The 26,117-nt window shown below is 46.8% G+C and overlaps 1 protein-coding gene across 1 annotated transcript in view; it reads left to right on the forward strand.

Annotated features, from left to right (window-relative positions):
• The window catches only part of OPCML (opioid binding protein/cell adhesion molecule like), a 513,799-nt gene extending 489,307 nt beyond the window's left edge, over positions 1-24,492 (forward strand). Inside the window, exons 4-7 of the mRNA XM_040255856.1 lie at positions 2,553-2,690; positions 3,066-3,186; positions 3,758-3,909; positions 19,150-24,492. Coding sequence (XP_040111790.1) covers positions 2,553-2,690; positions 3,066-3,186; positions 3,758-3,909; positions 19,150-19,250 — 512 coding nt within the window. The 3' untranslated portion in view covers positions 19,251-24,492. The remainder of the gene's footprint in view (positions 1-2,552; positions 2,691-3,065; positions 3,187-3,757; positions 3,910-19,149) is intronic.
• Positions 24,493-26,117: the final 1,625 nt, after the last annotated feature.

The raw sequence follows: 26,117 nt of genomic DNA on the forward strand, positions 1-26,117 counted from the left end.
AGAAATGGCACCCTGAGTCTGGAAAGTCATTATGTCTGTATGATTTCACTGTTGTTTTTTTTTTCCTTGGAAACACTTAGGTTGGTCAACCAGCATCATTTTCATGAGCGAGGCAATTTTATCTTTGTTGTTGTTTAGTCACATCCAACTCTTTGAGACCCCATGGACTGTAGCCCATCAGGCTCCTCTGTCCATGGGATTTCCAGGCAAGAATACTGGAGTGGGTTGCCATTTCCTTCTCCAGGGGATCTTCCCAACCCAGGGATGGCGAACTCGAGTCTCCTGCATTGGCAGGTGGGTTCTTTACCACTGCATCAGCTGGGAAGTATCTTTATTACACATTCTGAAATAAGTGGTTTCAGAATCCCCTTTGACTCTGAGATGCTGTTAAGTCTAAGAGAAATAAGGAGATGAGGGTGAGAGAATGTTGACATCCCTCTAATGACCTTGAGGGGTTAGATATGCGCCAGCCTGGATGATTAAATGTCTGTGGGGTGGAGGGCCATGACCAGCCTCGCCACCCCAAGGTCCCAGCAAACAGGGCCCCACCCCGGGGCCCAGAAGGCAATTGCCCTGGCACATCTCCCTCACAGTTTTCAAAGTTCTTGTCCAGTGCTGGGACCAGACTTAGCCCGGTAACACCATTCCGAACCGACACTCAGATCTCAGGCTGGGAGGTGTGGGCTTGCTCCGAACCCCACTTTCCTGTTCACCTCCGCTTCCAGTCACTCCTCTCATGGGTTCGACCAGATTCCCCGGCATCCTGAAACTCTCCCTGTGGGCTTGTCCTGGGGTCATATCCACAGGCCCAAATCCCAGGAGGCTACCCCAACCAGTAATTGCTCCTCTGGCCAATGATTCAGGATTTCCTTCACAAAAGAGCATGAGATTGGCCTCCCAAGGTGGTGCTCACTTGGAGAGACTATGTTTGTTTACAACATAGTTTGTTTACAAACATACTATGTATGTTTGCCTGAAGCCACACTTTCTGCAGTTGGTCTTGGCAACCAGGATCCAGACGCTAAAGGCAGAGCCTGGGTGGGCGTGCTGAACTAAGGAGGGCATGGTGGCAAGAAAGGCCGGAAGAGCTGACAAAAGTCAGTGTCCTGGGAAAGGGGGAGGTGGTGGCAATGTCCCAAGGCTTCTATGTTAGCAGAATCAGGATTCCCAAGCACCTGCCTGGGGTCTGCCCCTCAACTCCCCCAGCCCTACCATCCGCTTCCTGTCCCAAACCCATTGTGGGCCCAGACTTGGTTGATTGAGCGATTATTGGATTAAATATGCTTCTATGGGTTTGGAGAAAATTTACAACACATTTTTATCGTCCTGAAAACGAATTCTGCTCTCATGCCCAGAGCATGAGACGGAATCAGGTATCAGGCTTATAAGAAATGCAAATGGGTGTATTTTCTCCTTGGCCCTTGAGGGGACAGGATTTTTAAAGGAGGCCGATGCTTTGGCAGATGCAGGACAACAGGTCTGTCCTCTTTGCACTGAGCCACGGGAAGTGGAATGAGGGGTGAGGCAGAGGCAGATCGTTGCAAGAGTGTGTCCTGGTGGCTGCAAGCAATGTCAGTTTCTCAGCCCCAGAATATTTGGGATCATGAATTGGAAGGTTCACAAATGTCTAGAAATAAGAGACGCAGGTTCGTTCCCTGAGTTGGGAAGAACCTCTGGAGGAGGGCATGGCAACCCAGTCCAGTATTCTTGCCTGAAGAATCCCATGGACAGAGGAGCCTGGTGGGCTACAGTTCCTAGGGTTGCACAGAGCTGGACACAAGTAAAGCAACTCAGCACGCATACCAACAAAGCCTCCAGAATGTCCCACAAAGCTGGGTGTTAAAATTATTAAATACCCTCACCCTAGGTTCAAGTAAGCAGAGCTCTATCATTTGGGGCTCTCACTTATTTTATGTTGGCAAATGTTTATTGAACACCTACTACATAGCAGTCAAGGAGGGTTGCCTCATTCATTCATTCTCCATTGTGTCTTCCCCAGGACGTTGGAAACCAACCAATTCTTTTGTGTCTGTTTGTACCAAAATATTAAGTGGTTACTTATTCATTCTACAAGTCTTAGTAGTTTGTATTCTGTGTACAAAGGCATGTAGTACATGGTGAAAATGTAGTGAAAAAGGAAGATGTCCATATCTACATACCCTAATGTTATTCCCACATTTAAAAATTTATGCTGCTGACCATGGCAATTCTCTTTCAAAATACCAAAGCTTATTAAAGTGCTACAGTATTTCACATGTACTTTCTTAGTTAATCCTCATAATAATCATATTAAAAAATGAATGATATGCCCTTCTTAACAAATGATCTGAAAAGTTAAAGTGACTTGAACCCAAATGTATTGACCCAAGATTCAATCAGAGAATTTTTTCAAATACTTTGGGGCCAGCAGATGTCTAGAATCTTTGAGTTGAGGTTCAAACCCTATTTTATGGATTTTTGCATTCCTTCTCCTCTAAATTCTAGATGGAAATGCAGTTATGTCCCCACTTTCATAGGTTCTTAATTGTCTCTGTCTGTTTCTTGCCTCCCAGAAGGCCAGGGCTTTGTGAGTGAGGACGAATACCTGGAAATCTCTGACATCAAACGTGACCAGTCCGGGGAGTATGAGTGCAGCGCCTTGAATGATGTTGCTGCTCCTGACGTGCGGAAAGTAAAGATCACTGTCAACTGTGAGTGGACCTACTGTCGGGGAGTCCCAGGGAGCAGGAGAGCATGGGGACGGACAAGCAATGGCAAGGCCATTTTCTTAATAGACTCAAGCTGTTTCCAATAGGAAAACACTGTCAGATCTCTGTGCTCATCACTATCTCCAGGGCCATGGGGCCTTCCTGTCAGAGCTTTTAGCTAATGGGGAGAATTGTTAACTCTGGGTTCATTTGAAAGCTTGAAGAAGATGCTGGGGTAAATGCAGTATCTTCAGGCAAGAAGTCCTTTTCCTAAGATAGATGGTTGTTTAGCTGGAGGAGGAGATGTATACAGCAGGTGACTGTCAACTGTCCTGCTTCTCATCTGTCTTATGGCCTTGCTCCTCATCCCCCCCACAGATCCCCCATATATCTCCAAAGCCAAGAACACAGGGGTCTCCGTTGGCCAGAAGGGCATCTTGAGCTGTGAAGCCTCGGCAGTGCCCATGGCTGAGTTCCAGTGGTTCAAGGAAGACACCAGGTACCTTGAAAGCAGAAATGGGGCGTGTCTGAAGCAGAGCTGATGGGTGGTGCCCCATGCGGAAGGAGGGTGATGGAGTCCAGGGCGGGGATACAGCAAGACCAAACTGATGACAGCCTCCATTATAACAGAGCCTTCTTTTATTTTTTTTTAATTAATTAATTTATTTATTTATTTTTAATTTTTACTTTACAATTCTGTATTGGTTTTGGCATAGATTGACATGAATCCACCAGAGCCTTCTTTTAGAACCAGCAACAAAAAGCAGAGGAAGTTGGGAAGTGGGCAATGTGGATCGACTTTGTTTCAGAATCTGAGATTAGCTGTAGACGGGGCCATCTTGAAGGACTAGGAGCCCCAGAATGCAGCCTGGGAGCGTGGGCACCTTCCCTTTCCACCCCTGATGGAGACTATGGTGCTTACGGCTGGAGGGAGAGGCGCTGGGTTAGTTGGAGGGAAGGGTTTCGTGCGGAGGGGAGTTGCGTGTCGGGGTGTGAATCCCCGGCCCCTCTTACCTGCCCCCTCATTCCATGAGTGGGACCAGACCCCTAGTACCTCCTCTTTTTTGCAGGCTGGCCACTGGTCTGGATGGCATGAGGATCGAGAACAAAGGCCACATATCCACGCTGACCTTCTTCAACGTCTCAGAGAAGGATTATGGGAACTATACTTGTGTGGCCACGAACAAGCTTGGGATTACCAATGCCAGCATCACACTGTATGGTGAGTGCAGGAGGCCTGGACGCGGGGCTTGGATGGGCGGGGAGGAAGGCAAGATCCGCTGGCCTGTGTCCATCCATACCGCTCCCCGCCTCCACCTTAGATGCAAACACAACCCCACCACCCCACCCGGTCATTCTCTTAGCCTGTGATGCTGTGGTGTTTACAAGGCAACCGACAGCTCCTGGTCTACCGTGAGGCGAGCTTTGCACCTTCCAAAAGGAGTGAACCGAATTCTGAACCACGTTGCACAGTGGTGGCCTTAAACAAGATGGAACCATGGAAGAGTTCAGTTGCACCACTATTGGTCTGAGGAGTAAATCAGATATAATGCTAAGATGCCCTACAGGAAGAGTGTATGATTCTAGGGGTCTAGTTGCAGTTGTAAACCAGGGCAACTCTGCCATCCTGACCGTCATATTGACTGCATGTCATGTTCCCATTCATCGGAATGAATGGAGAAAGAGGCTGGTCCTCATCGGGACATCAGCTGGGACACCCATCCCTTCTCTGAGTGTCTCCCCCTCCTATACGGGGAAAGGGGGCCCCAGAGCCCCGACTGCCCCTCAGGAACCCTCATCCCGCCTTCCCTCCATTCTCACATTGCCGTGTCCATCTCCTCGTGCGACATTTCACCCCACCGGCCAGGCCCAGCGTGTTGTGGTGGTCCCTGTGTTTATGTGCGTGTTTATTTGCCGAGATTTGGCGAGAGGGAACTGTCTGGTAAATAGGAAGGAGAGGTGTTCATTGTTCATATGGACCTCAGACCGCGAACAGCTTTCCGCGTTGACATGAGCTAAACTTTGTCCACCAACCATCTGAAATGTGTGATCTGTGTCTCTTGTTTTCTCTCTGCATTGTGTGTACATTGTGCTGTGTGTGTCTTAGAAATAAGCCCCTCATCAGCAGTGGCAGGTGGGTACCGCATGTTCCTTCACTCCTCTGCCTGCCTGAATGCCTATGCTTTTGATGTTAAGCCTCCTTTCAAGATAGGCTTGCCTGCTCCTCCTCCCTGACTTTTTCTCCTTACTGGATAGACTTCAGGGGGCTGGTCTGCACAGTTTAGGTAACAAACATATAGAATATGACGGTTTTTGTTGTTTTTGTCTAGTCACTAAGTTGTGTCCGACTCTTTGTGACCCCGTGGACTGTAGCCCTCCAGATTCCTCTCTCCATGGAATTCCCCAGGCAAGAATAATAGACTGGGTTACCATTTCCTTCTCCAGGGTATCTTCCCAATCCAGGGATTGAACCTGTGTCTTCTGGGTTTCAGGTGGATTCTTTACCAGGGAAGCCCATGATGACTTTTACAGACATACGTGTGAAATATCGTGATCTGTTTCTGGAGAAGGGCTCTCTCCAAAACGATAAACTTCTACTCAGTGGCTTTTAACAGGGATGTGTATTCTATTTGTACATGGCACTAGGGGAACCCAGCCCAGACACCAAATGGCTTCTCAGATGATTGTGTTCCTGGGGAAGTCACCCTAATGTTGTTTAGTCACTAAGTCATGTCTGACTCCCTGTGACCCCATGGACTAAAGCAGGCCAGGCCTCCCTGTCCCCCAAGATAATTCCTTCAGCCCAAAGTAAAAAGGGCTAATGACTTAATTCTGAAAACTTCATTTTAAGATATGAGTACTTGGGTCATGTTCATAACGATCATCGTCAGCTCAGTTCAGTTCAGTTCGGTCGCTCAGTCGTGTCCGACTCTTTGCAACCCCGTGAATCGCAATCATAATACCTACCATTTACCAAATATCAGTTGGTTTCCACTCATCATGCTAGTTTTGTGCAAGATAGGTTATTAGCCCGTTTTAAAGATGGGTAAGAGGGGGACCCCAGAGGCTAAGTGACACTGAGGTATTGAGCTAGTGAGGAGGTATTGATGAGACCCACACCAGACCCCTCCTCAGTGCTGGAAGGTTTACCAGAGGACGTGAAACAAGGGCACACACACACACACACTCACACACGCACTCCCAGGCTGAGGGGAAGCCTCCACACAGCCCTCCTTATAGAGGACCAATCTCAGCCACTGAGGAAATGGTGACTTGAATCGTCCAGACCGGGAGTCAGCTCTGACCTGCTCCTCTCTCAGCTCTGGGCCTGTCACTTTCACGGCCAGTGGCTCTGCCCACACCTTGGTGTCTGTGAATGTCCATCCTTTGGTCTTGATAAAGCTGATGAGGTTGGCAAAGGATGAGGTTGGGGTGCTGCCCTGCACTGACCCTGCCATGACCCCGTGAGCTGGTCACACACCTGTGAGGGTGTGGCCGACAGGAGGAGCCCAGGACTGACCACTAGAGGTCTGGGTGCTTGTGCCCCTTTGTACTGTGAACTCGGGAGGAAAGTGTGTCCTAGCCGAGGACAGCAACTCATGGAGATGAAGGATATATTCGCCCGCCAGGGCTGCTATAATGAAAGAGTGTAGGCTGGGACAGCAGAAATGGATTTTCTCACAGTTCTGGAGTCCAGGAGGCCAAGATTAGCCAGGAAGACCCGTATTGGCTGTATTGGATGGGGGTGCTCTTCCTGGAGATGCCAGCTTCATTCTCATAAGTCCTTTCCTCTGAGCATGGTGGGGCGGGGCATGGAGATAGCCAGAGGTGGGGAGGGAGGGCTCCCTGGGGTGTCTTCTTTTCACTTGAACACTAATCCTGTCCATTGGGGCCCTACCATTATAACTTCATGCGAAGTCACTTCGGTCCTGTCCGACTCTTTGCAACCCCATGAACTGCAGCCTGTCAGACTCCTGTCTTTGGGATTTCCCAAGGACTGGGTTGCCATGCCCTCCTCTAGGGGATCTTTCCAACCCAGGGGTCAAACTCACATTTCTTACATCTCCTCCATTGGCAGACAGATTCTTTACCACAAGCACCACCTGGGAAGCCCGTTATAACCTCACTTGACCTTAAACACTTCCTTAAAGGCTCTGTCTCCAAATACAAATCAGGAGTTAGGGCTCCAACACGTGAGCTTAGGGACACAGTTCAGCTCATGGGAAAGACATAGCTTCATACCCCAGGGCAGCCAGCCACAGGAAGCCCAGGTCAGCAGTTAGCCTGTTTGAACTCATTTTCCATCTCCCATCTTCTTTGTAATCTGAACACATTCTTTTAAAGGACCATTTGAGCATTTACACGCCATCTGCTCACACCCCCCAAACCCACACACAGACATGCCGCATTCCCAGGCGTGCATTGGTGTCTGCCCTCAAGGACTGTGAGCTGGGTTTGTGGGGACTCTTTGGGCCCTGAAGTGATGTGTGAATCCATCACAACACACACTCATAACAGACCTCTCACACAAACATCTTTCATATAGTTTCTGCCTACACTTACAGAGCACAGGAAAACGAGACGAAATCAATCTCAAACGAAGGCAGAAGACACAGGCTATGGAGGTAGTGGGCTGAGACAGGAAGTGCTTAGGAAAAAGGAGCAACAATCCAGGTAGGCAGGTGATGCTCAGAGATAAATCAGTGGCTGATGTTGCTGAGGGATGTTTCTTCCTCGCTCAACACCGGTTGCTGCCCCTGCAGAAGCCACACAGACAGGACAGGTCACCAGCAGCATGCCAGCTCAAAGCAGCATTTCAGATCATCCACTTTGCTCAGCCCCAGGGCCACTGTCAGGACTAGAGGGACAGCAGAAGGTAAAGAACAGACCAACACGGAGATGGATGGGGAAACTGGGTACCAGGCCTGACCCTGGCACACACCATGATGCCCTCTGTTCCATGGTTGCCTGTGAAATGTAAGAACAGAACAAAACACACTCCAGGCTTCCTTCTTGCTTTCTAAGTCTCTATTATGAAAAAAAAAAAAAAGGAAACTAGGGTCAGAAGCAGATCTCCAAAGCCTGACGTCCATAACCTTGGGGATGGTGGCAGCTGTTCTGATTATTGAAAGCAACTTGCTGGAAGTGTCCGTAAGCTTCTTGGAGTGGATGAGGCCTCCAAAGGCCACCTGGCCCTGACATCCTAGAGCCTTGCCAGGACTGCATGCAGCCGGGGTGGCTAGGCTCAGTGTGCTGGGCACGCCTCTGACCCTCAAGAAAGCCGCTCACTTTCTCGGACTTGCCAGCCCATTCTGCCTCCACTGGGTCTTGGGCGAGAACCCCCCTCCCCCATCCTTAGGTTGCAAGGAGGGAAGATTTGAACTTGATTACATCCAGCACTGCAGAGACGACGGTGAGGTACGCAATGAGCCGTGTGCACGTCTGGATTGGAACTGGTGGGAAGCAAACAAAGCTGGAAAGGAGGGGATGTTGCAGAGGAGAGCAGATTCATCTGTGAAATTGCAGTGACACAAACGAGGAGCTCTGAGTTAAGTATCAGGACTAGTGACTACTCCTCAGAATCTTTTCCTTGCATAAGAGAATGGCAAAGTATTCCAGTGAAGGCAGCATCTGGGCTCAGGATTTTTTCCCTCAGGCAAAGTCTCAGTCCCTCGGAGCAGCCTGGAAGACAGTCTACCTCCCCTGCCCCCGGAAGCCATAAGGACAGAATCTCTATTTTCTTTTGCTAATGGCATTCCTCCAGAATAAATATACATGTCAGGCTGGCTCTTCAGACCGGATTTTCCTCAACTAGAGACAGCCAGACAGCTTTTCTCCTCCTGCACCCTGGCCGGCCTCACCTAGAGCAGCCCCTGGGAAGCTGGCCACAGCCTGCCCCCCCACCCCCTCCTCCATAAAGGCTCCAAACAACCTCACCTTCCCCAGGTGGCTTTAGGTGCAACCTGAAGGCTGAGCACAGGGGTTGAGGACCCATCATCTCCTCTCCCTTCACCTCCAGTCCGGATAGTCAGACCTCAGCCTCACGGCCCATTTCCCCCCGAACACCCAGACTCCCCTCAGCCCCAGACCTCCTGGCCCCAACCCCCTGCTTCCATCTTCTATGATGTAGCCACGTGGCTCTCTTCCTCCCTCTTGGTCTCAGTCTGTGTCTAGCCCTTCTGTCGTCTGCTCAGGGAAGGCATTACAGCAAGAGGGGCAGGGTCTTCTGTGTCCTCAGGCGTCTTTGAAGGGAGCCCTATCTTAGCCCTCAGATCTCACTTCGGGTGCTTCAGAAATGCAGGTCCATGGCCCTGGTCCCAGAGTCATTGAATGAAAGTCTCCAAGGACAGCCCTGAAGATATGCTCTGTGCGCAGATGTCCCTGGGAGGCTGGGGCCCCCAGGAGCTGGCCAATCGCTGGGCAGCTGTCTGGGAGTTTCCATTCTATGTCCCTAATGCTCTCCTCAGTTCTGAATCACAGGCCGCTCTGCCACTTGTTGGGGCTAGCTCCATCTTTCTCTCCTTGGCACCTCCTCCCCCGCCTCAATGTACACCTTATCTTCACACCCACCCCTCACTACAATCTCTGTGGTCATCCTGACCTTTCCCTCCCCCCACTCCCTATGCCTGTCAGCCCACAGGTTCAAGAAAGCAGGCCCAGCACCATCCCTCCAACTGCCTCTGCCCACCCGCCTCACTCACCCCAGAGCAGGTGCCATGTCTAGCCATGAGCTTCTCTTATGGTGTGTGGGTCCCTTGTCCTTGGTAATCTCTGCAATCTGCCACTTCGGGGCCCAGTGACCCTTCCCAAACTCAGAGTCAACCTGTTTACCCCCTGCTGAAACCTGCCTCCCAGAAAAGCCTGAGATCAGCCTTGCTCTGAGATTAACCTCCATTGTGTCCCCACTTTCCCTGCAGGCTTCTCTGCACCTACCACTCTAGACAACCCCCTCTGTTGCCTGGGACCCTGGATCCCAGCACATTCCAGCTTCTGTCCATCAGCAAATGCTTGCTTAGAGCCTAGTATGCATCAGGAATTAGATTCAGATTGAGATGTGGAGAGGAACACACTTCCCAACCTTTTACAAGCAAGTAAACAGGCATTTACAATAGAATATAGAACATAAGTGCTACATCAGAAGAATGAAAAAGCTGCTGGCTAGTAGGTGTTGGCCAGAAGTGGCTTTAGACAGCTCAGAACCCTTTGAGGAAGCTATGCCTGGAGCTCACAGGATCTGAGCCATGTGACTGGATTCCTTCCTGCCTCAGATAGAAAGTTCCCCATGGAAGGACGCCTTAACATCAGGTTCTGCACCCAAGTGTGTCTGGCCTTAATCCCGTGCTTCTTTCTAACCCGTAGTACCCAGTCTCTTCCAGTGTGTTGTAGGATCACAGAGGGAAGCATTTGTCTCTTCTCTGCCTAAGTTACACTTACCTTTGAAGCTTCTCCTTAACGGTACCCCATCTACCAAGCAGTTCTGAGTCCCACTGAAGAATCGTTCACCCATCGTTTAGATTTTCTTGATAGTTTGCCTTTAGGTTTGTATTTGTTGCTACACTGAAGGATATAGCCCTGAACCTTGTAAGAGTTATTGTCCAGTAATTTGTTAATCCTGAGTGGATTAATAAACATATCTTCCAGTCAACAGGGAGTCCATAACAGCCTCCATAAAGGGTGAAAGTGTTCACTAACCAAAGTGGGGACCAATACTCTAATGGTCTCGTAGTTTCCCCCCACCGGCCCATGAGGAAGCCAAATCAACACATTGCTCTCACACTATCCCTTGCATTCCAGCCCCCCCATATGTCCCAGTTCTCATCTGAAATTTAGAGAGACGCCAGTGCTTCTGGCGGGTGGCAGCAGCAGCAGCATCACTTGTATTTTCCCCAACCTGCAAAATGTCAACATATTAGGGAAAAATATGCAGACATTTCACATTTCATTCCTGATGAGGCTCCTTGTCACTCCCTCGCACCCTGCTCCCCTCTGTCTGAATCACTGATGTCTGGCCATCAGCCAGAGCATTTAGGCTTTAACACAGAGTGCCTGGCTATGCTGATGTCAGCACACGCTGGAGCTTCTGGTTCGGCACAGACCGGAGCCTTGCCTCTTTCAGGGCTGTGATGAGCTGATGGGTCTGAATTAACTTCTGCTATGAACTTCCTAGGCCTTGGGCTTTGTGGGAGCGGCTGCCATTTTCACCTCTTTATGTCCACACCTTCCCAAAGCTTGAAGCCTGGTTCATCTTCCTTGCAGAACAATACTAGGCCCTGTTTCTGCTGTAATTAAAGACAATGGAGGAACAGCTCCCTTTGATAGCAAGCAATGTGCCTTCATCAGCCAGCCCTGCTGAAAAGAGGTTTACGTTTCCCCAACAAGAGTAACACATGCATCGTCTAATTAGATTTCCTCGCTCCTCTTTTAATCACCAAGAACATCATTATCCTTTTGGTTCCTCATTAGGAAGGTCACATAGTTCACACTCATAAAACTCATCTAAATTTCAGAACAAAAGTGTATCTTCTTAGATTTCACTTGCTTCCTTGATCTCACATTGCTATTTCCATGTTCAACTCACCCGTGTTTTCTTTTTTTTTTTTTTTCTTTTTTTCCTCTTAATGTGAGGACCATACTACCTCCCGCTAGTTTAGTAGGATTACAGCTACACCTTGCTATCGAATTTCTTGCTGAAGAACTGTGCCCAGTTTTCATTGCAATCACGGGAAGAAAAAGGGGGCCGTTTCAATACCTTTCTCACTTGTAATGGACCCTCCAATTTTTCTCTTTATTTTTAAATTATGAAAGTATGATAATGCATTTACAGGAGACCTGGAGAATACAGAAAAAAGTACACATAGTTTCACTATATATTATGGTTTTTTAAGTAAATAAGGCTTTTAGTTGGAGTTTCAATATCAAACTCTTAAAAATTCATTAATGAATATACAGAGAAGTAGAAGGATATAGTAGACCTGAAAAGCATTGTGAAACAATTCAACATAATTAAGATTTATATAATTTTCATATAACAGTAAGATACAAATTCTATTCAAGTTCCCATAGACTATAAAGTAGGAGACACTGGAACATATCCAGGGACATCAAAGAAGGTGCAAAATTTTCGTGGTCTAAAGGTACTGAAATCATACAGTCTGTTCTCTTCAGTTCAGTTCAGTCACTCAGTCGTGTCCGACTCTTTGCAACCCCATGAATCGTAGCACACCAGGCCTCCCTGTCCATCACCATCTCCCGGAGTTCACTCAGACTCACGTCCAATGAGTCCATGATGCCATCCAGCCATCTCATCCTGGGTTTTCCCCTTCTCCTCCTGCCCCTAATCTCTCCCAGCATCAGAGTCTTTTCCCATGAGTCAACTCTTCGCATGTGGTGTCCAAAGTACTGGAGCTTCAGCTTTAGCATCATTCCTTCCAAAGAAATCCCAGGGCTGATCTCCTTCAGAATGGATTGGTTGGATCTCCTTGCAGTCCAAGGGACTCTCAAGAGTCTTCTCCAACACCACAGTTCAAATGCATCAATTCTTCAGCGCTCAGCCTTCTTCACAGTCCAACTCTCACAGCCATACATGACCACAGGAAAAACCATAGCCTTGACTAGACGGACCTTAGTCGGCAAAGTAATGTCTCTGCTTTTGAATATACTATCTAGGTTGGTCATAACTTTTCTTCCAAGGAGTAAGCGTCTGTTCTCTTATCATTGTGGAATTATGCTAGAAATCAATATGAAGACATTTGAAAATAACCCATGTATTTTAAAGAGAAATGTGGCATTTACCAAGAGAAATCTTTGACTTAGCCCTTGAAAGCCTCAATAAAGTTAGAAGACTGAAAAAACAAAGAGGATGATTGCATAGAAGAAAGAATTCAAATGAGAAATTAATATCAAAATAAGAAATTAATTTCAAAGATACTTAAAAAAATGTATCTGGGCCCTTCAATTTTTAAGCTTCAAAATCATTTGCACAGCAGGATCTCATCCATAAGCTTATGTAGTTTGCTGGGAGCTTTGTGCTGAGTTTGGTTACATTGATTTTCAACCCCTGTTCTTCCAGAGTGTGATCAGCCTGCCCTTGAGGTCAGCCACTCTTGTTTTCCAGAGAACTGGGTTTGCAGGTTAAGTCAGTCCTCGACCAAATTTGCTTTTTAAAAATCTATAAGGTATAGTATATTTAATTCAACACACTAAGTAGCCTCTCCAAGTGAACTTTATTTTATTCATTTGTTTGTTTGCCCCTTTCTTTATTTACTTGTCTCACCACTGCTGGGCCTCACACATGGCCATAAAAACCTTACCTCCAGTGCAGACAACACGGACAGAATGATTGACCTTTCTGATGTTTATCATTTCTGGAATTTAACTCTCGATCATTTCTGTCTCTTTTTCTCTTCTGTATGTGGAGGATTAGCTCATTTTTGTCTGCATTTGTCCCCAAGGTATTTAGTTGTCATTGTTATGTCATTCATGGTTGATTTTGTGTCTTTGTGTCTTTGTGTGAGCGTTTATGGAGAAGGCAATGGCACCCTACTCCAGCATTCTTGCCTGGAAAATCCCATGGACAGAGGAGCCTGGTGGGCTGCAGTCCATGGGGTCATGAAGAGTCGGACACGACTGAGTGACTTCACTTTCACTTTTCACTTTCATGCATTGGAGAAGGAAATGGCAACCCACTCCAGTGTTCTTGCCTGGAGAATCCCAGGGACGGGGGAGCCTGGTGGGCTGCCGTCTATGGGGTCGCACAGAGTCGGACACGACTGAAGCGACTTAGCAGCAGCAGCAGCAGTGAGCATTTATTTTCAAAGGTGCTCAACAGCAGGAATGAAGGAAGGAATACATTTGTAGTGATGAGGAGGGTGAAATGAGGGGAAAGGGCATAGTAACATGTTCTCACTTTTAGTTTATCCCTGAAAAAATATGTAATTAAGTCTGATGTTTGTAAGAGTCATTCTGTTGGACTGAGTCATTGTTAAGAGTAAATAATGATTTCTTGAATGTGGGGATTTCCTAGATAAAGAGCTGGGCTTCTGATTATACCTCCTCAGAGTAACTGGCCTTCCCTGAGAAGCCTTAACCTGTGGTTGGAGCCACCTCTGGTCTTGTCAGGAGAGACCAGTCGCTTGCTTGCTAAGCCAGTCACATTTGCTTGGCAATTATCTTTGAGAATCCAGTGTACACACGGTGTCTTTATTTAAAGCATGAGCCCCACCAAAGATGCTACTTTAGAAACTAGCTGCTATGGTCCTAGTTCTGATTAACCCAGTAGTTATTCATCCTTTACTTAGTCTCAGCGATTTTATATGTCATCTGAACTCATCCTCAGAGCATCCCTGCACAGATGAGAAAAGCACCTCCCCACAGAGTTTATAGGTGAAAATCACTGCTTCAGAGATGTTAACCATCTTGTCCAAGTCATTGTGCTATTTCCTGCTAGTGAGCTTGCACATGAGAGCTCAGTTTGGTGCTCTGTGGTGATCTAAAGGGGTGGAAGGGGGTGTGGGTGGAAGGTCCAGGAGGGAGGGGATATATGTTTACTTATAGCTGATTTATTTCATTGTACAGCAGAAATTAACACAACATTGCAGAGCAATTATATTCCTTTTTTTTTTTTCAAATTTTAAAACAAAAGTTATCCTGCTAGTAAATAGCAGAGCAAGAATTCAGTTTCAGTTCTCCCCGACTTCTAAATTTAGTCCTCTTAGACTATCCAAAAGGCAAGGCATTCCTGAGATGAAAGGGAGGTTGAGCTGTTTTGTTTCAAAGGGCGTTCTTCTCAGAATCTGTGAGGGATTAAAACATGTTTGTTTATTGATTTAGGTGAAGGCAGAGAAGTTCTAGATCCAAATGGAGAATAGGGAGTCTTCCCTGTCATATCCACTACAGGGGGCATGAGTTCAATCCCTGGTCGGGGAACTAAGATCCCATATCTCTCTCTCACACACACACACACACACACACACATACACACACAAACCACACGTTAACAACCACCAAAAACTAGAGGGGGCTAGGCTGTGTGGAGAAGGAAATGGCAACCCACTCCAGTGTTCTTGCCTGAAGAATCCCAAGGACAGAGGACTGTGACGGGCTACAGTTCATGGGGTCACAGACTCAGACACAATTAAAACAACTTAGCATGCACGGCCACAACTAGGCAGTGGAAGGTAGGGGGTGTGGACCCATGAGAGCAGTCTTTCCCATGATCACCTGTCCACTTTCTACCAGATGCCATCCTGACCCCTCCATTTCTTTATCTGAAAACTGCATTATGCCCTGTTTTCAAGGAGAAACTGAAAGCACTTTGAGATCACAGAGCTGGCAAGCCACAGAGTCAGGATTTAAACCCAAGTTGGTCTGAAGCCAAGTCCCAACCATTAGTTGCACTTTTTTAGGGACCAGTGATTTTGACCCCAAAAGGTTTAGGGCTGCAGGGACAAAGCAGTGAGGCCAAGGTACGGCAGAGACATAGAAGTAATCAAGGGGGGCATGCCAATTTGCTGAACAGCACCCATCCACCACTGCTTCTGTATTAAAGCACAAAGAAGCATTTACATAATCAGGTCAGTGACCTTCAGATACAGAGAACCTGGAGGAGAGAGGGTGGGACAAAGTGAGACTAAAGCATTGAAACATATACAGTATCTTATGTAAAATAGATATCTAATGGGAAGTCACCGTAAAGCAGAGGAAGCTCAGCCCAGTGCTCTGTGATGACCTAGAGGGGTGGGATGGTGGGTAAAGGGAGGCTCAAGAGGTAGGGGATATATATTTACTTATGGCTGATTCATGTTTTTGTACAGCAGAAACCAACACAGTATTATAAGGTAATTATCCTCCAATGTTGATGTATGGCAAAACCAATACAATATTGTAAAGTAAAATAATAATAATAATAATAATTTTAAAAGCCTTTCAGGAAGCTGACTTTAAATTTTTTTTTTAATTTTTTAAAAATTAAATAATAATAATAATAATAAATTTAATAATAATATTAAATAATATTTTTTAAAAACCTATGGGAGATACCCAACCCAGATTCTCCCCACTCCGTCATTCCCAGTAGAATCGGGGTTGCTTTGAAGCTGCACTAATGAGTCCATTCACTGCTAAAGGCCTCTGTCTTACATCCGCCAACCTGCAGTGTGGTACACGCACATGAGCTCCTCTCTCTCAGCTTTGAACAAAGCCCAGGAGGCTTCCTGGGGCCCCTGACTGCACTGGCATTTGTCCCAACTGCCAAATCTCAAATGTGTCCAGGATCCACAGGAAGAAAGCAAGGCTAGTTTAATCTGCCCTAGTAGGTTTGGTGGACTCCTTGGCCAGAGCAGCTTGGCCCTTTCTCATACATGGATGGGCCATAAACACTTCTAAATTGCCATGTTGTCTGATGCTTAGTGCAGGGCTTATCACACCCACTAAAGAATAAAACTTCCTGCAGCAGCATAGAGAATGAGGCCAAAATAGGGAAACGTCAGAGTCTAGGAACATTTGGTGCCCTTTTACTCTCTCAGGAGATGGCATGCTGGCATGCAGAAAGCTGCATGGTGATGGTCTTGTACTTACTGTAAAAGGCCTTCTGGCTGTCCCCTCACCCAGCTGTCCCTTCTGGGACCAGATACAGAGTGTCCAGCCATTCTGTAACTCCAGATGCTAAGGGAGAAGAGCTCAGAGGTCACTCTTCCCAGTCTTCTCTCACTCTGCTGGGAAGGACGGTGGCCACAGAGGGGCTGTCCCTCAGCAAGGAATCTCTCTCATAGGTATTCTGTATGCTAAAACCACTCACCTGGTTATGCAAATACTTTTCTGTGCTTTAAGACAGAAGAAGTTATGGGTTGCAGCTGTTTAGTGAATTGGTCCCACGATTACTTCTGGAGGATGGCATGGTAACCCACCCCAGTATTCTTGCCTGGAGAATCCCATGGACAGACGGAGCCTGGTAGGCTTCAGCCCATAGAGTTTCAAAGAGTGGGACACGACTGAAGTGACTTAGCACACACGCACGCATGATTACTTCCCAGTTTCTGGAAAAACTGAGTCGATTCAGAGGCCGTTAAGGCGTGATGCCACAGTCTCTGAAAAACATGCACAAAGGACAATTTCCCACGGAGATTAGGTGGAGTTGTGGTCATCAAGGGCACCAGCCCTGTAGACAGAGTGACTCATTCCAATCCAGCTCTGGGTGTATTGTTTTGTGTGGCCATAGGCAGCTGCGTTTAACTACGCAGCTCATCGGTTCCCCATCCAAAATGTGGGCATGCCACAGGGTTTCCTGAAGATAAAATGGGTTAATGGAAGTTCAGCACTTAGAGTCACAACTTGGCACACAGACAGCACCATATATTATTAGTATGTCTTATGGCCATTCCCCCAAGCGGGCTGAGCAGGCTTGATGCCTGCGGGGGTTCTACTCCTTGGAGAACTCGGCTGGCGTGAACAGTGGCTGCACCCCTGCCTGCCTGATCAGCATGAACACCTTACTGCCATTGCCGCCTGCTATCCTGATGACTCTTTCTTCTTTCCCACACTTTAATGCCCTGGCTTCATTAATACATCTCCTCTCGTGTTTATTTTATCTACATCCAACCTTACGTTGGTAGTGTGACATTCCCCCCAAATGCTAAGCCCGCTGGTAGAACTTGGAATATAGTGATTCCTAGAGTAAAGACCCCTGTCTATCTAGCATGGAGCCCACTCAACTGTTTTTTAAGTTGACATCAGTGTAATAAATTAGCGAAACACACACACACATAGGTATAAAAAACTAGTTAAAACACATCATATTTAGACGTTATATTTTAAATATTCTTTAAAGAATCATATGGTTCTGCATCATCCATTTCCTTTTAAACTCGCTTGAAAATCTCAATTGCTCATCTTTTGCAGAAAACAATATAGAGAATTACCTTGGGCTTCAAACTGGGCCTTTTCCAACTCAGTGCATTCTCTAGGCCAGTACAATTCCTTAGGATATATGCCTCAACTAATGGGGATCGCAGAGTCAGGCCACTTTCTATAAATGTTCATGAAGCCGTTATGGGGACCGCAGCATGGGCTAAGGCCTGGACTCTGTCCTGTTCTGTGAATACTGTATAACCAAAGTACAGAAAACTGTGAGCAGGACTCTCAGGCTCTCAAGTAAATATGAATTCTTAGTAAATAAGAGAATTGTGTTATGCGCTGGACAAATAGACGGTATCCTGCTGAGAACCCTGGGGTGGGAACAGGTGGATGCTAGTCGCTGAAGCGAGAGACCCATGCGTCCCCCGGCTAAAGGTCAGCATCAACCATCGGCCCAACGAGGCCTGGATCTAAGCCATGACGCTGACCAGGAAGCTGCGGGACCTGGGTGCTGTCAGAGGAGACTCGACTCCACCAACCCTTTTGTCGGGAGTGAAGTTCATTTCCAAGGAGCCACATTGCCACTAAAGGTGCCAGTGATGCCCTGCCTGTCTTCCTGCTGCTCCTGCCCTTTGTCACTGGCCCTGCAGGGTTGCCTCTTGAGGACTTTCAATCCTTTGACTAAGGCATAGCCTCGCTTACTCTGGAATCCTCTCTGTTCACTAGCCACTGCTCTTGCTTATGACCCTAGATTCTTATGCTGCCCAGCAAAGGTGATGGACAGGTATGACGGCAGGGCCGGACACTTATCCTTCCGCCCTGGGTCCTCAGGATAGGCGAGGACCACCCCAGTGCCCTCAGTCTGTCTTCTGGAGGAAGATGTAGATAAAGGGAAAGGAACAGCATTTGTGATTCCGTGCTCTCATCTCATGTGGAATATGAGGGATTCAGGAGGACTGCATCAAAGGGCCAGAGAGAGGGGAGAGGAAAGAAGGACGCTCGAGGGAAAGCCCACCAGGCAGAGGACAGTGGCCGCTAGGTCTGAGAAGGTGGGGTCCTCTCGGTCCCCTCTGGTGACGCAGGGTTGACTGCTGGCTTAAACCCCACCCTAGTCTTTAAAATGATAGGGTGTAGTTATCATCTTCCCCAGCTGCTCCACAACATCCCAGTCACACCAGATGAAGAGTCGGCCACGGCAACACCTAGACTCCTGGGTCTCACGAAAGCCTCCCCGCCTCTCCCCGCTCCCGCCTCTCCCCTCCATCCTGACTCTCCTCTCCCCATTCCTCTGCTTCCCCTCCCACCCCTGTCTGTCCTGCACACCACCTCCAAGGGCCTGCCCTGGCCTGTCAGCCCACAGGTCTAACCCTGCCTTCCCTCTACATCTTTGTGGGTGCTTTAACCCTGGTCCCTGAGAGCAGGCTGCAGGGTCCGGGCACCCCAGGGAAGAGCCCCTTTGAGTCTCTCCGTTTATGGGCACGTGGAAGGGTCAGGGGCCAGGTGGAGGCTGTTCACAGAGAAGCATGTCTGTGCAGTGCTTGGAGGGGCTAAGGAAGCTGCCCTCTGGGTGTGTGCTAATGCTAACCAGCCTGTCTCTCTTTCCCCTGCACAGGGCCTGGAGCTGTCATTGATGGTGTAAACTCGGCCTCTAGAGCGCTTGCTTGCCTCTGGCTATCAGGGACCCTCTTTGCCCACTTCTTCATCAAGTTTTGATAAGAAAACAGGTCTTCTGAGCAACGCCTGCTTCTCCATATCACAGACTTTACCTGCACTGCGGAGGGCCAAACAGTTTGAGCTTCTTTTTGTTTCTCTTCTTCTTCTCAGTATTTTTTTTTTTTTTTGGACTCTTTTCTTTGTTGATTTGTTTTTTCTTTCTAGTTTGAATGAGTGGGGTTTGGGGGAGGGGTGGGCAGGGTTCTACCACATGTAGGATAATCACTCATAGGTGGTGTGTCCAAAAATGGAACCCATTCTCCACCTTCCCTTCCCTTCCCTCTGCTCCCCCCAGCATCGTCACCACCAACCAACCACCCTCCCACACCAAACCATAAGTTCCATTTGGGCAAAAAATGTGCCTCATGATAAACACCCTGAAGACACAACTTGACTTATAATGTAGTGCACAGCAAGAATTATATCCAAGTGTCCTATTGCTGGTGTCTTTTAAGCTGTGGACCATTTTCCTGACTATGATGTACAGATGCCTCTCTCCATGCTTATTATGATCTAACTACATGAGGGTTCACATCCTTTCTTTCTGGGAAGTTCTCTCTCTCTTCCTCTCTCTCTCTCTCTCTGACCCTCTGTCTCTGTCTCGTCTCTCTGTCTCTCTCTCTATATATATATATATGAAACATTGCCATCCTTCCTAGCCACTCTGCCCTATTTGCTTTCTCTACCAGCTATAAGGATTCGGAGTTTGGGGGTAGGCATACAACCCAAACCTGAACGTTGAGAAGTCATGTAACCGAAAATGGGGGAAAGAATCTTGAGGAGAGTATTTCTTTCTGAAAAAATACTATCCAGTTCTTAAAAAGTGATCTGTAAGTGGCTGATTATTTAGGTTTTATCAAGCTCACTATCAAAGTAATACACCGTTACCCATCTACTCAACCATCTGATTGATCACTCCATCCAATTATCTCCCCACCCATTTTCCTCTCTGGCAATCTACTTCCTTTATATATCAATCTATCAGTGTAATTATCCAACACATCTTTCTATTTCATTCCCCACTACTCACTATCAATCCATCACTGTATTCACCTTTAGTCATAGTGTGTCTGTTCCGCTGGATTCATGTCTCCTCTACCTTCTGCAGACATTGGCATCTTCAGAATTAACCATCAGCTTCTCATGTGAAAGCCAATGATCTCATGGGCTGACAACATAGAAAAGCAGTATGTCACGGGCTGTCTGGAATGTGCCCGTCCATCTACCCCAAGCAGGTGCTGGTAACAGATGGACCCAAGTAGCAAGTGAAGGATCAGTCAGTCACTCTTCCCAGAAGAGACTGTGTTTCCAGAAACAGCTTCTTGGGAAGCAGACCGGCCTTGGCAGAACCTTGATGAGCATCATGTTTTATCTTTCTCACTTGAAGGACCAAGGTGCCAGTCTTCATGCTTCTCTCAGCCTTTCAAGAAAGCACATGTCAGGAATCTATGAGACTGTCCTTAACAGAAAGAGAAAAACACACTCTGTCTCCTCGATGCAAAGACAGCCGTCCATCCGAGTGGGGTGACTTCTGCTGTTGTCCCCTTTCTGCTCCAGTTTTGGTTTCATCTGTTTGAAAACTATCCAGTAAAGAGCCGATGGAAGCCAATTACACGGCGGGTGTGTTGACAACTCTGGTATTTGTTTCTGGAAGCTCTTCTGAGCTGAGGGCACTTGAGCAAACTGACTTAATTTCCAAGCTCTTGATTAACACAAAACTGCAAACAGACGGGGAGAGTAACATGCATCTTCCATGGTTACAGGCTGCTTCTCCAGGAACTTTGGGGGATAATGCCCTCAGCTCTCCATGTTCAGAGCAGATCTTTCCAGAACACAGAAAAGAGCTGACCCTATCCTTCTGCTTTGTCTCCCGGGACAAGAAGGACTCAGCCAGCGAGAGTGACTGGGACGTAGAAGAATGGCATCAGAAACCTGTAGGGCTGTACCCTTGACCTGCACTGCAGGGAGTGACCTGCTGAGAATGAGGAGAGCCAGCAATGACTGGATCAAAGACCCGGGCCCAATGGAATACTCTTTAGCTCCACAATCTAAAGCATGAGAAATATCAGCTCCAGAGTTCCCTTCCTGCCATGCTTCATGGGTCTTCTTCCTCTGAAACGTGGCCTCTTTGTTTTTCTCTGTTATGACACATGAACGTGATGTACACAGTGGAGAAACACACTCACGTGTGCACGTGCGTGCGTGGGTTGTCTTGGCATATGAAAAGCTCGGCACTTTCATAGAGTTAGAGCTGGTGTAAGTGAAATTAATATTACACTTGCCAGCTGTAAACAGACATCTGCATTTCCCAGGGAGCTGCCAGGAGCCAGATTTGCAGAGCATGAATGATGTGCCAAAAGCAGTATGTGGATTCCAAGTTCCAGGGACAATCGTGAGCAGGCATGGAGTCAGAATTAAAGGTCGGACATCAGTGTTTCAGACCTGTCATCGTGCTGAGCACCTGCGGCCAGGCTGGTGTCAGACACTGAATAAGCGTGTAACGTGTCACATCGAGTGTTCTGCTGCTAACACGCTTGCTCCTTAGGAGTAGAAGTGTGGACGCTGTGGGGACTGGATGGTCTTGGAGAACAGGGTGCTTGAAATGGACGAGCTGGGCATGTTCTTCCCTCCGAGACTTGATCGAAAGGAAGGCATCCATCCTTCTTCAGCCAGGAGAATCCCTGAACCCTCCAAATGCAAAGAGTCTGGGTTCAGAGCCACTACAGAGCTCCGTGCTGCCTCTTACAGCGGATACCAGGAAGCATGTCCGGGAGTTACAGACTCCAGCCCTGTTCCAGAGGGAAAGGGTCCGAGCGTCACTCCTCACCTGTCTGGGATAAAGACAATGAAATAAGCAAGACCCAAGGAAAACCCTTCTGCACAACAGACACAGTCCGGGTTCCCTTGGTGGGGATGGCTCCACAGGACAGGAGCTGTTACCCAAGACCTCGGAGCATATGGAGTAGCCAGTGCACCCAGAGACAACGTCCATGTCCTCTTTACATATGGAGGACAGATGGATCAGGCCCGCTGGAGAGATTTTTTTCAAGGTGCCAATGGCGGGGTGGGGCTTGGGGTAGAGGAGGAAAAAAATAACTATCGAGTCTCTAAGAACCTATGGCTTTTTGCGGGTTCTGCACATGAGAAGGAAACCCAGTAAGGCTTATCAAGAAATCAGGTGAGAGGAACTCGACAATGTATGATAGGCACCCTGAAACCCTGCCTATCTCCAAAATATGTATTTCCACCAAAGTGAAGTCAGTGCAAGTGCTAGTGTTGAGGTCCTGGCCAGGCTGTTTTTCAGTAGCTTCATGTCAAGTGCCTGATACCGTCTTCTGCAAGTTGAAACAAGTGCGTTTAGTTTTTTTGTTTCTTTGTTTTATCTGCGGGAAGGAGGCCATCCAGGCAAGTGATGGTTAAAACATGCTCCTGTTTTATGCAGAGAAATTATGCTTAGTTGTATTCAACTGAACAGAAGGAAAGGTGAGGTTTTGTATCAGAAAGAGGACCGGAGCGTCTTTCCTCTGAAACCCATGCCTCAAGGTAGAAATGCATTTCATAGGTTGGACTGTTCGTTCTCAAAACCTGGATGGAAGGTACACCGTGGGACTTGGGGAAAGTCCAGAGCGAGGTTGAGTTCAAGGATCTGTTCCTGAATCAATCCCGCAACTTGTTCTCTGCGTGGAGGGGTCATCAATCTCTAATTCTGCTGGGAAAATGCTCGGGAGAAGAGTAGAGAACCTTGAGGTGGGCAGTCCATCTCCAGGCGAGCTCATCAACCGCATAGCATCAGGAGTGGCTGGAGACTGCTGTGTACCTCCAGTGCCAAGGGAAGGTTTCTCCTCCCTGGTAGTGTATGGATGTCATCAGCAGGACAGACGAGAGGGGTGAGGGATGGGGCCATGTCACCTTTCCCAATTTGACCCTGAGTCCTCACCAGAGAAAAACTGGCTTTATGATACCTGGAACCAGCCCTCCTTCCCCCTACCAAAAAAAACCCAAACAATTTTTAAAAAAAAATTGTTTTTTAATCTCTTTGGAATTAGAGGAACTAGGGGAAGTGGTGTAGAATGTTTCCCATTGGCGATATTCATTTTTTTTCTCTTTTTCTCCAAAAATGGGGATCATTCACATTCATTTTGCATCAGCCCTATTCCTAGAAACTTACACCCGATTGCCTGATGTCCTACTCACCCAAGCTTCCCTGTCTTTTTATTTTAAGACGAGTAAGTTGGAGCAATTTCAGGAAAACTTCACAGGTGTGTAGCTATGAAGGCAACGTTCTCAGAAAAACACCATGTGATAAGAACTCCTAATGATCACTAACACCCAACAAATAAAAATGCTGGTCTCATTTCCCTCATTTCTTGAGAGAAGAGAAGTAAATGAAAGAAGGAAGAGATAGATATGCAATTAAAAGATGCGGCGAAAAGATAGAGCTGAACCAAGCAATTTAGCCTTCAGGTGCAGCATACCGGCGGTCCACGGAGCTGTGGAGTGGACTCAATTAGACACAATTGTCTTCAGCCTGCAAGTAGCCAGTGAAGTCTAATTTCCCGTGTTTTAAAAGACATTCCATTTTGGTTCTTTCCACGGTGTCCTTTTAAAGCACAGGGTTGTTTTTGTTGTTCCATGATGCTGACTGCGGAAAGAAAGATGATGAACCCTCTACTCTTTTCTTGGGGGGGCCACATTCTACACTATTGGCCAATTTAAAATGATATCAGTCATAGCAATGATAAGTAATCCTAGCTGCCTTTGTGTTAGTTAAAGGGAGCATTTTTAATCATTCAGAATCTTTTGTGACATGTAAAGTGCAATTGTGAGGAACGTGTGGGTGTATGAAAATGTATCTGTCAAGTTCAGAGTCCTCTAGATTAAAAAAACTTATGAATTATCAATGGTGCCGTCCTAGCTGTGTCAGACAATGGGTGTGCCCGTTCTCACAATTATCCTGAAAACAGATCTGTGTTCAAATGCTTTAAAATTTTATCACTGATACAAGAGGATAACTTTGTCAGCCTTCTAGAGGTTTTTTTTTCCTCCCCTTCTATTTTCTTTCTTAATTTTTTCCTTCAAAAATCAATGAAGACTTGATTTCTGTCAATAATTGTATTAAGGGTGAAAATACTACCTGAATTTTGTGCATGTTACATTGTAGTTGTAACCTTTTCTAATTCAGGATGAACACGAGATGGTTGTGATTGTGCAGTGTATCAATAAAGTTCAAAGTAATTTGTAACTTTTTGGGGGGCTGTTTATTAGGACACTGCATTGAGTATCCAGGAATGGGGGAAATCTAAGCAGGGTATGCTTCGCCCGTGTGTGTGTGTGTGTGTGTGTGTGTGTGTGTGTGTGTGTGTGTATGTATGTGTTAGGCTTTGGGAAGGAGATGCAATCAGGAAACTGAGTACCATCTCTCTCTCTTTCCCTCTCTTTCATGCATGTATACACCCACATGCACACAGAATATTATGATTAGCAATTTCATGTTACAATTGTGTATCTTATATCTATGCCATTTACAAATCATACAAAATGCAAATAATATAAAATGCAGCTTCAGCCTCAAAGTCTAATTTATTGGCTTAGGCTACAGTGAAATCAGAAGAGAAGTTTCAGAAAATGAATGACCAGGTATCATTCAGTTCGAGTACTCCTTAACAGTTCCTGCAGCTTGAGCCCATTGGACCAAGCACCACTCTGGCAAGAGTAAGTATGAGGAAATATGGTAACTGTGATGCACACTTACTCTTTTTTTTTTTAAATTAATTTTTATTGGAGTATAGTTGCTTTACAATGCTGTATTAGCTTCTGCTGTACAGCAAAGAGAATCAGCTATACGTATACATATATATACACTCTGTTTTGGATTTCCTTCAAAACGCACTTATTCTTAAAAGTACATTGGGGGTACTGTTGGTTTACTGTAGCATCCACAGGGTAACGGATGAGGAAGAGACCTGGAGAGCAAGTCCGTTCCTCCAACTGTCTTTCCTAAAACATCTTTCTCTTTCAATAAATCTCCCACCATCTTTTCACATATCCATCTTCCAAAGGAATGGGTATTGACCTCTTTCTTGCAACTTAGCTTCCCACCTGCCATTTCTGTATCAACAAACCTTTCCAAGCTCTATTGTTGACCAAACGTGTGATCTTGGACTTGAGGTTTTGCTTTATACGTCTTTATTTCCCAGCTGCACCATCAGTAAATTTACCCCCCTCAGTGTGTTCTATCAAAGTTGCCTGCAAAATTTTTGTGTCTCTTTCAACCATTGGATTCCTCAAGACTGACCCCAATAAAGTGCAGGTCAGTGGTCAATAAGGATGTGGTCATGCAGCGGGAAGTGGCAGAAGATCCTTCTTTTGATTTTACAGACTCTCTGCCAAGCCTGGTCAAGTCTGGATGCTGGAATGATGAGGCTTGTTTCTCATGGCTTCCTGGACAGACAAGGGCTAATCCCTGGCTTTCAAGACTCTTTGTTCCCCACAGGGGATGGAACGCAGATAACGTGATGGACTAGATCATGTTCTTTGTAAATTAAACCACCAAGGACATGGTGGGCACCAAGTAATGGAGAGTTTCCAATTTTCTCAGACTCATTGTAAAATCATGACTTGTCGAGGAAACAGATTTCCAGTTCTGACGTCTTAATGCCTTGAGTGCTCCCGCTCACCCTCTCCTTTTACTTCTTCCTTTTAATCACCGTCTTCCCACCCACGCCTGACCCCTCCTGCTCCTGCTCATCCCACAACATTTACCCATCCATCTGCTCACCTGCTGGCACAGACATTTATCGGTCTTTCACTTCATCCGGCCACTCAGCACCATCAATCATTGACGTACCAATTTATTTCTCCATCAGC

The sequence above is a fragment of the Oryx dammah genome, unplaced genomic scaffold (assembly GCF_014754425.2).
Source record: "Oryx dammah isolate SB20612 unplaced genomic scaffold, SCBI_Odam_1.1 HiC_scaffold_15, whole genome shotgun sequence".
NCBI lineage: Eukaryota > Metazoa > Chordata > Mammalia > Artiodactyla > Bovidae > Oryx > Oryx dammah.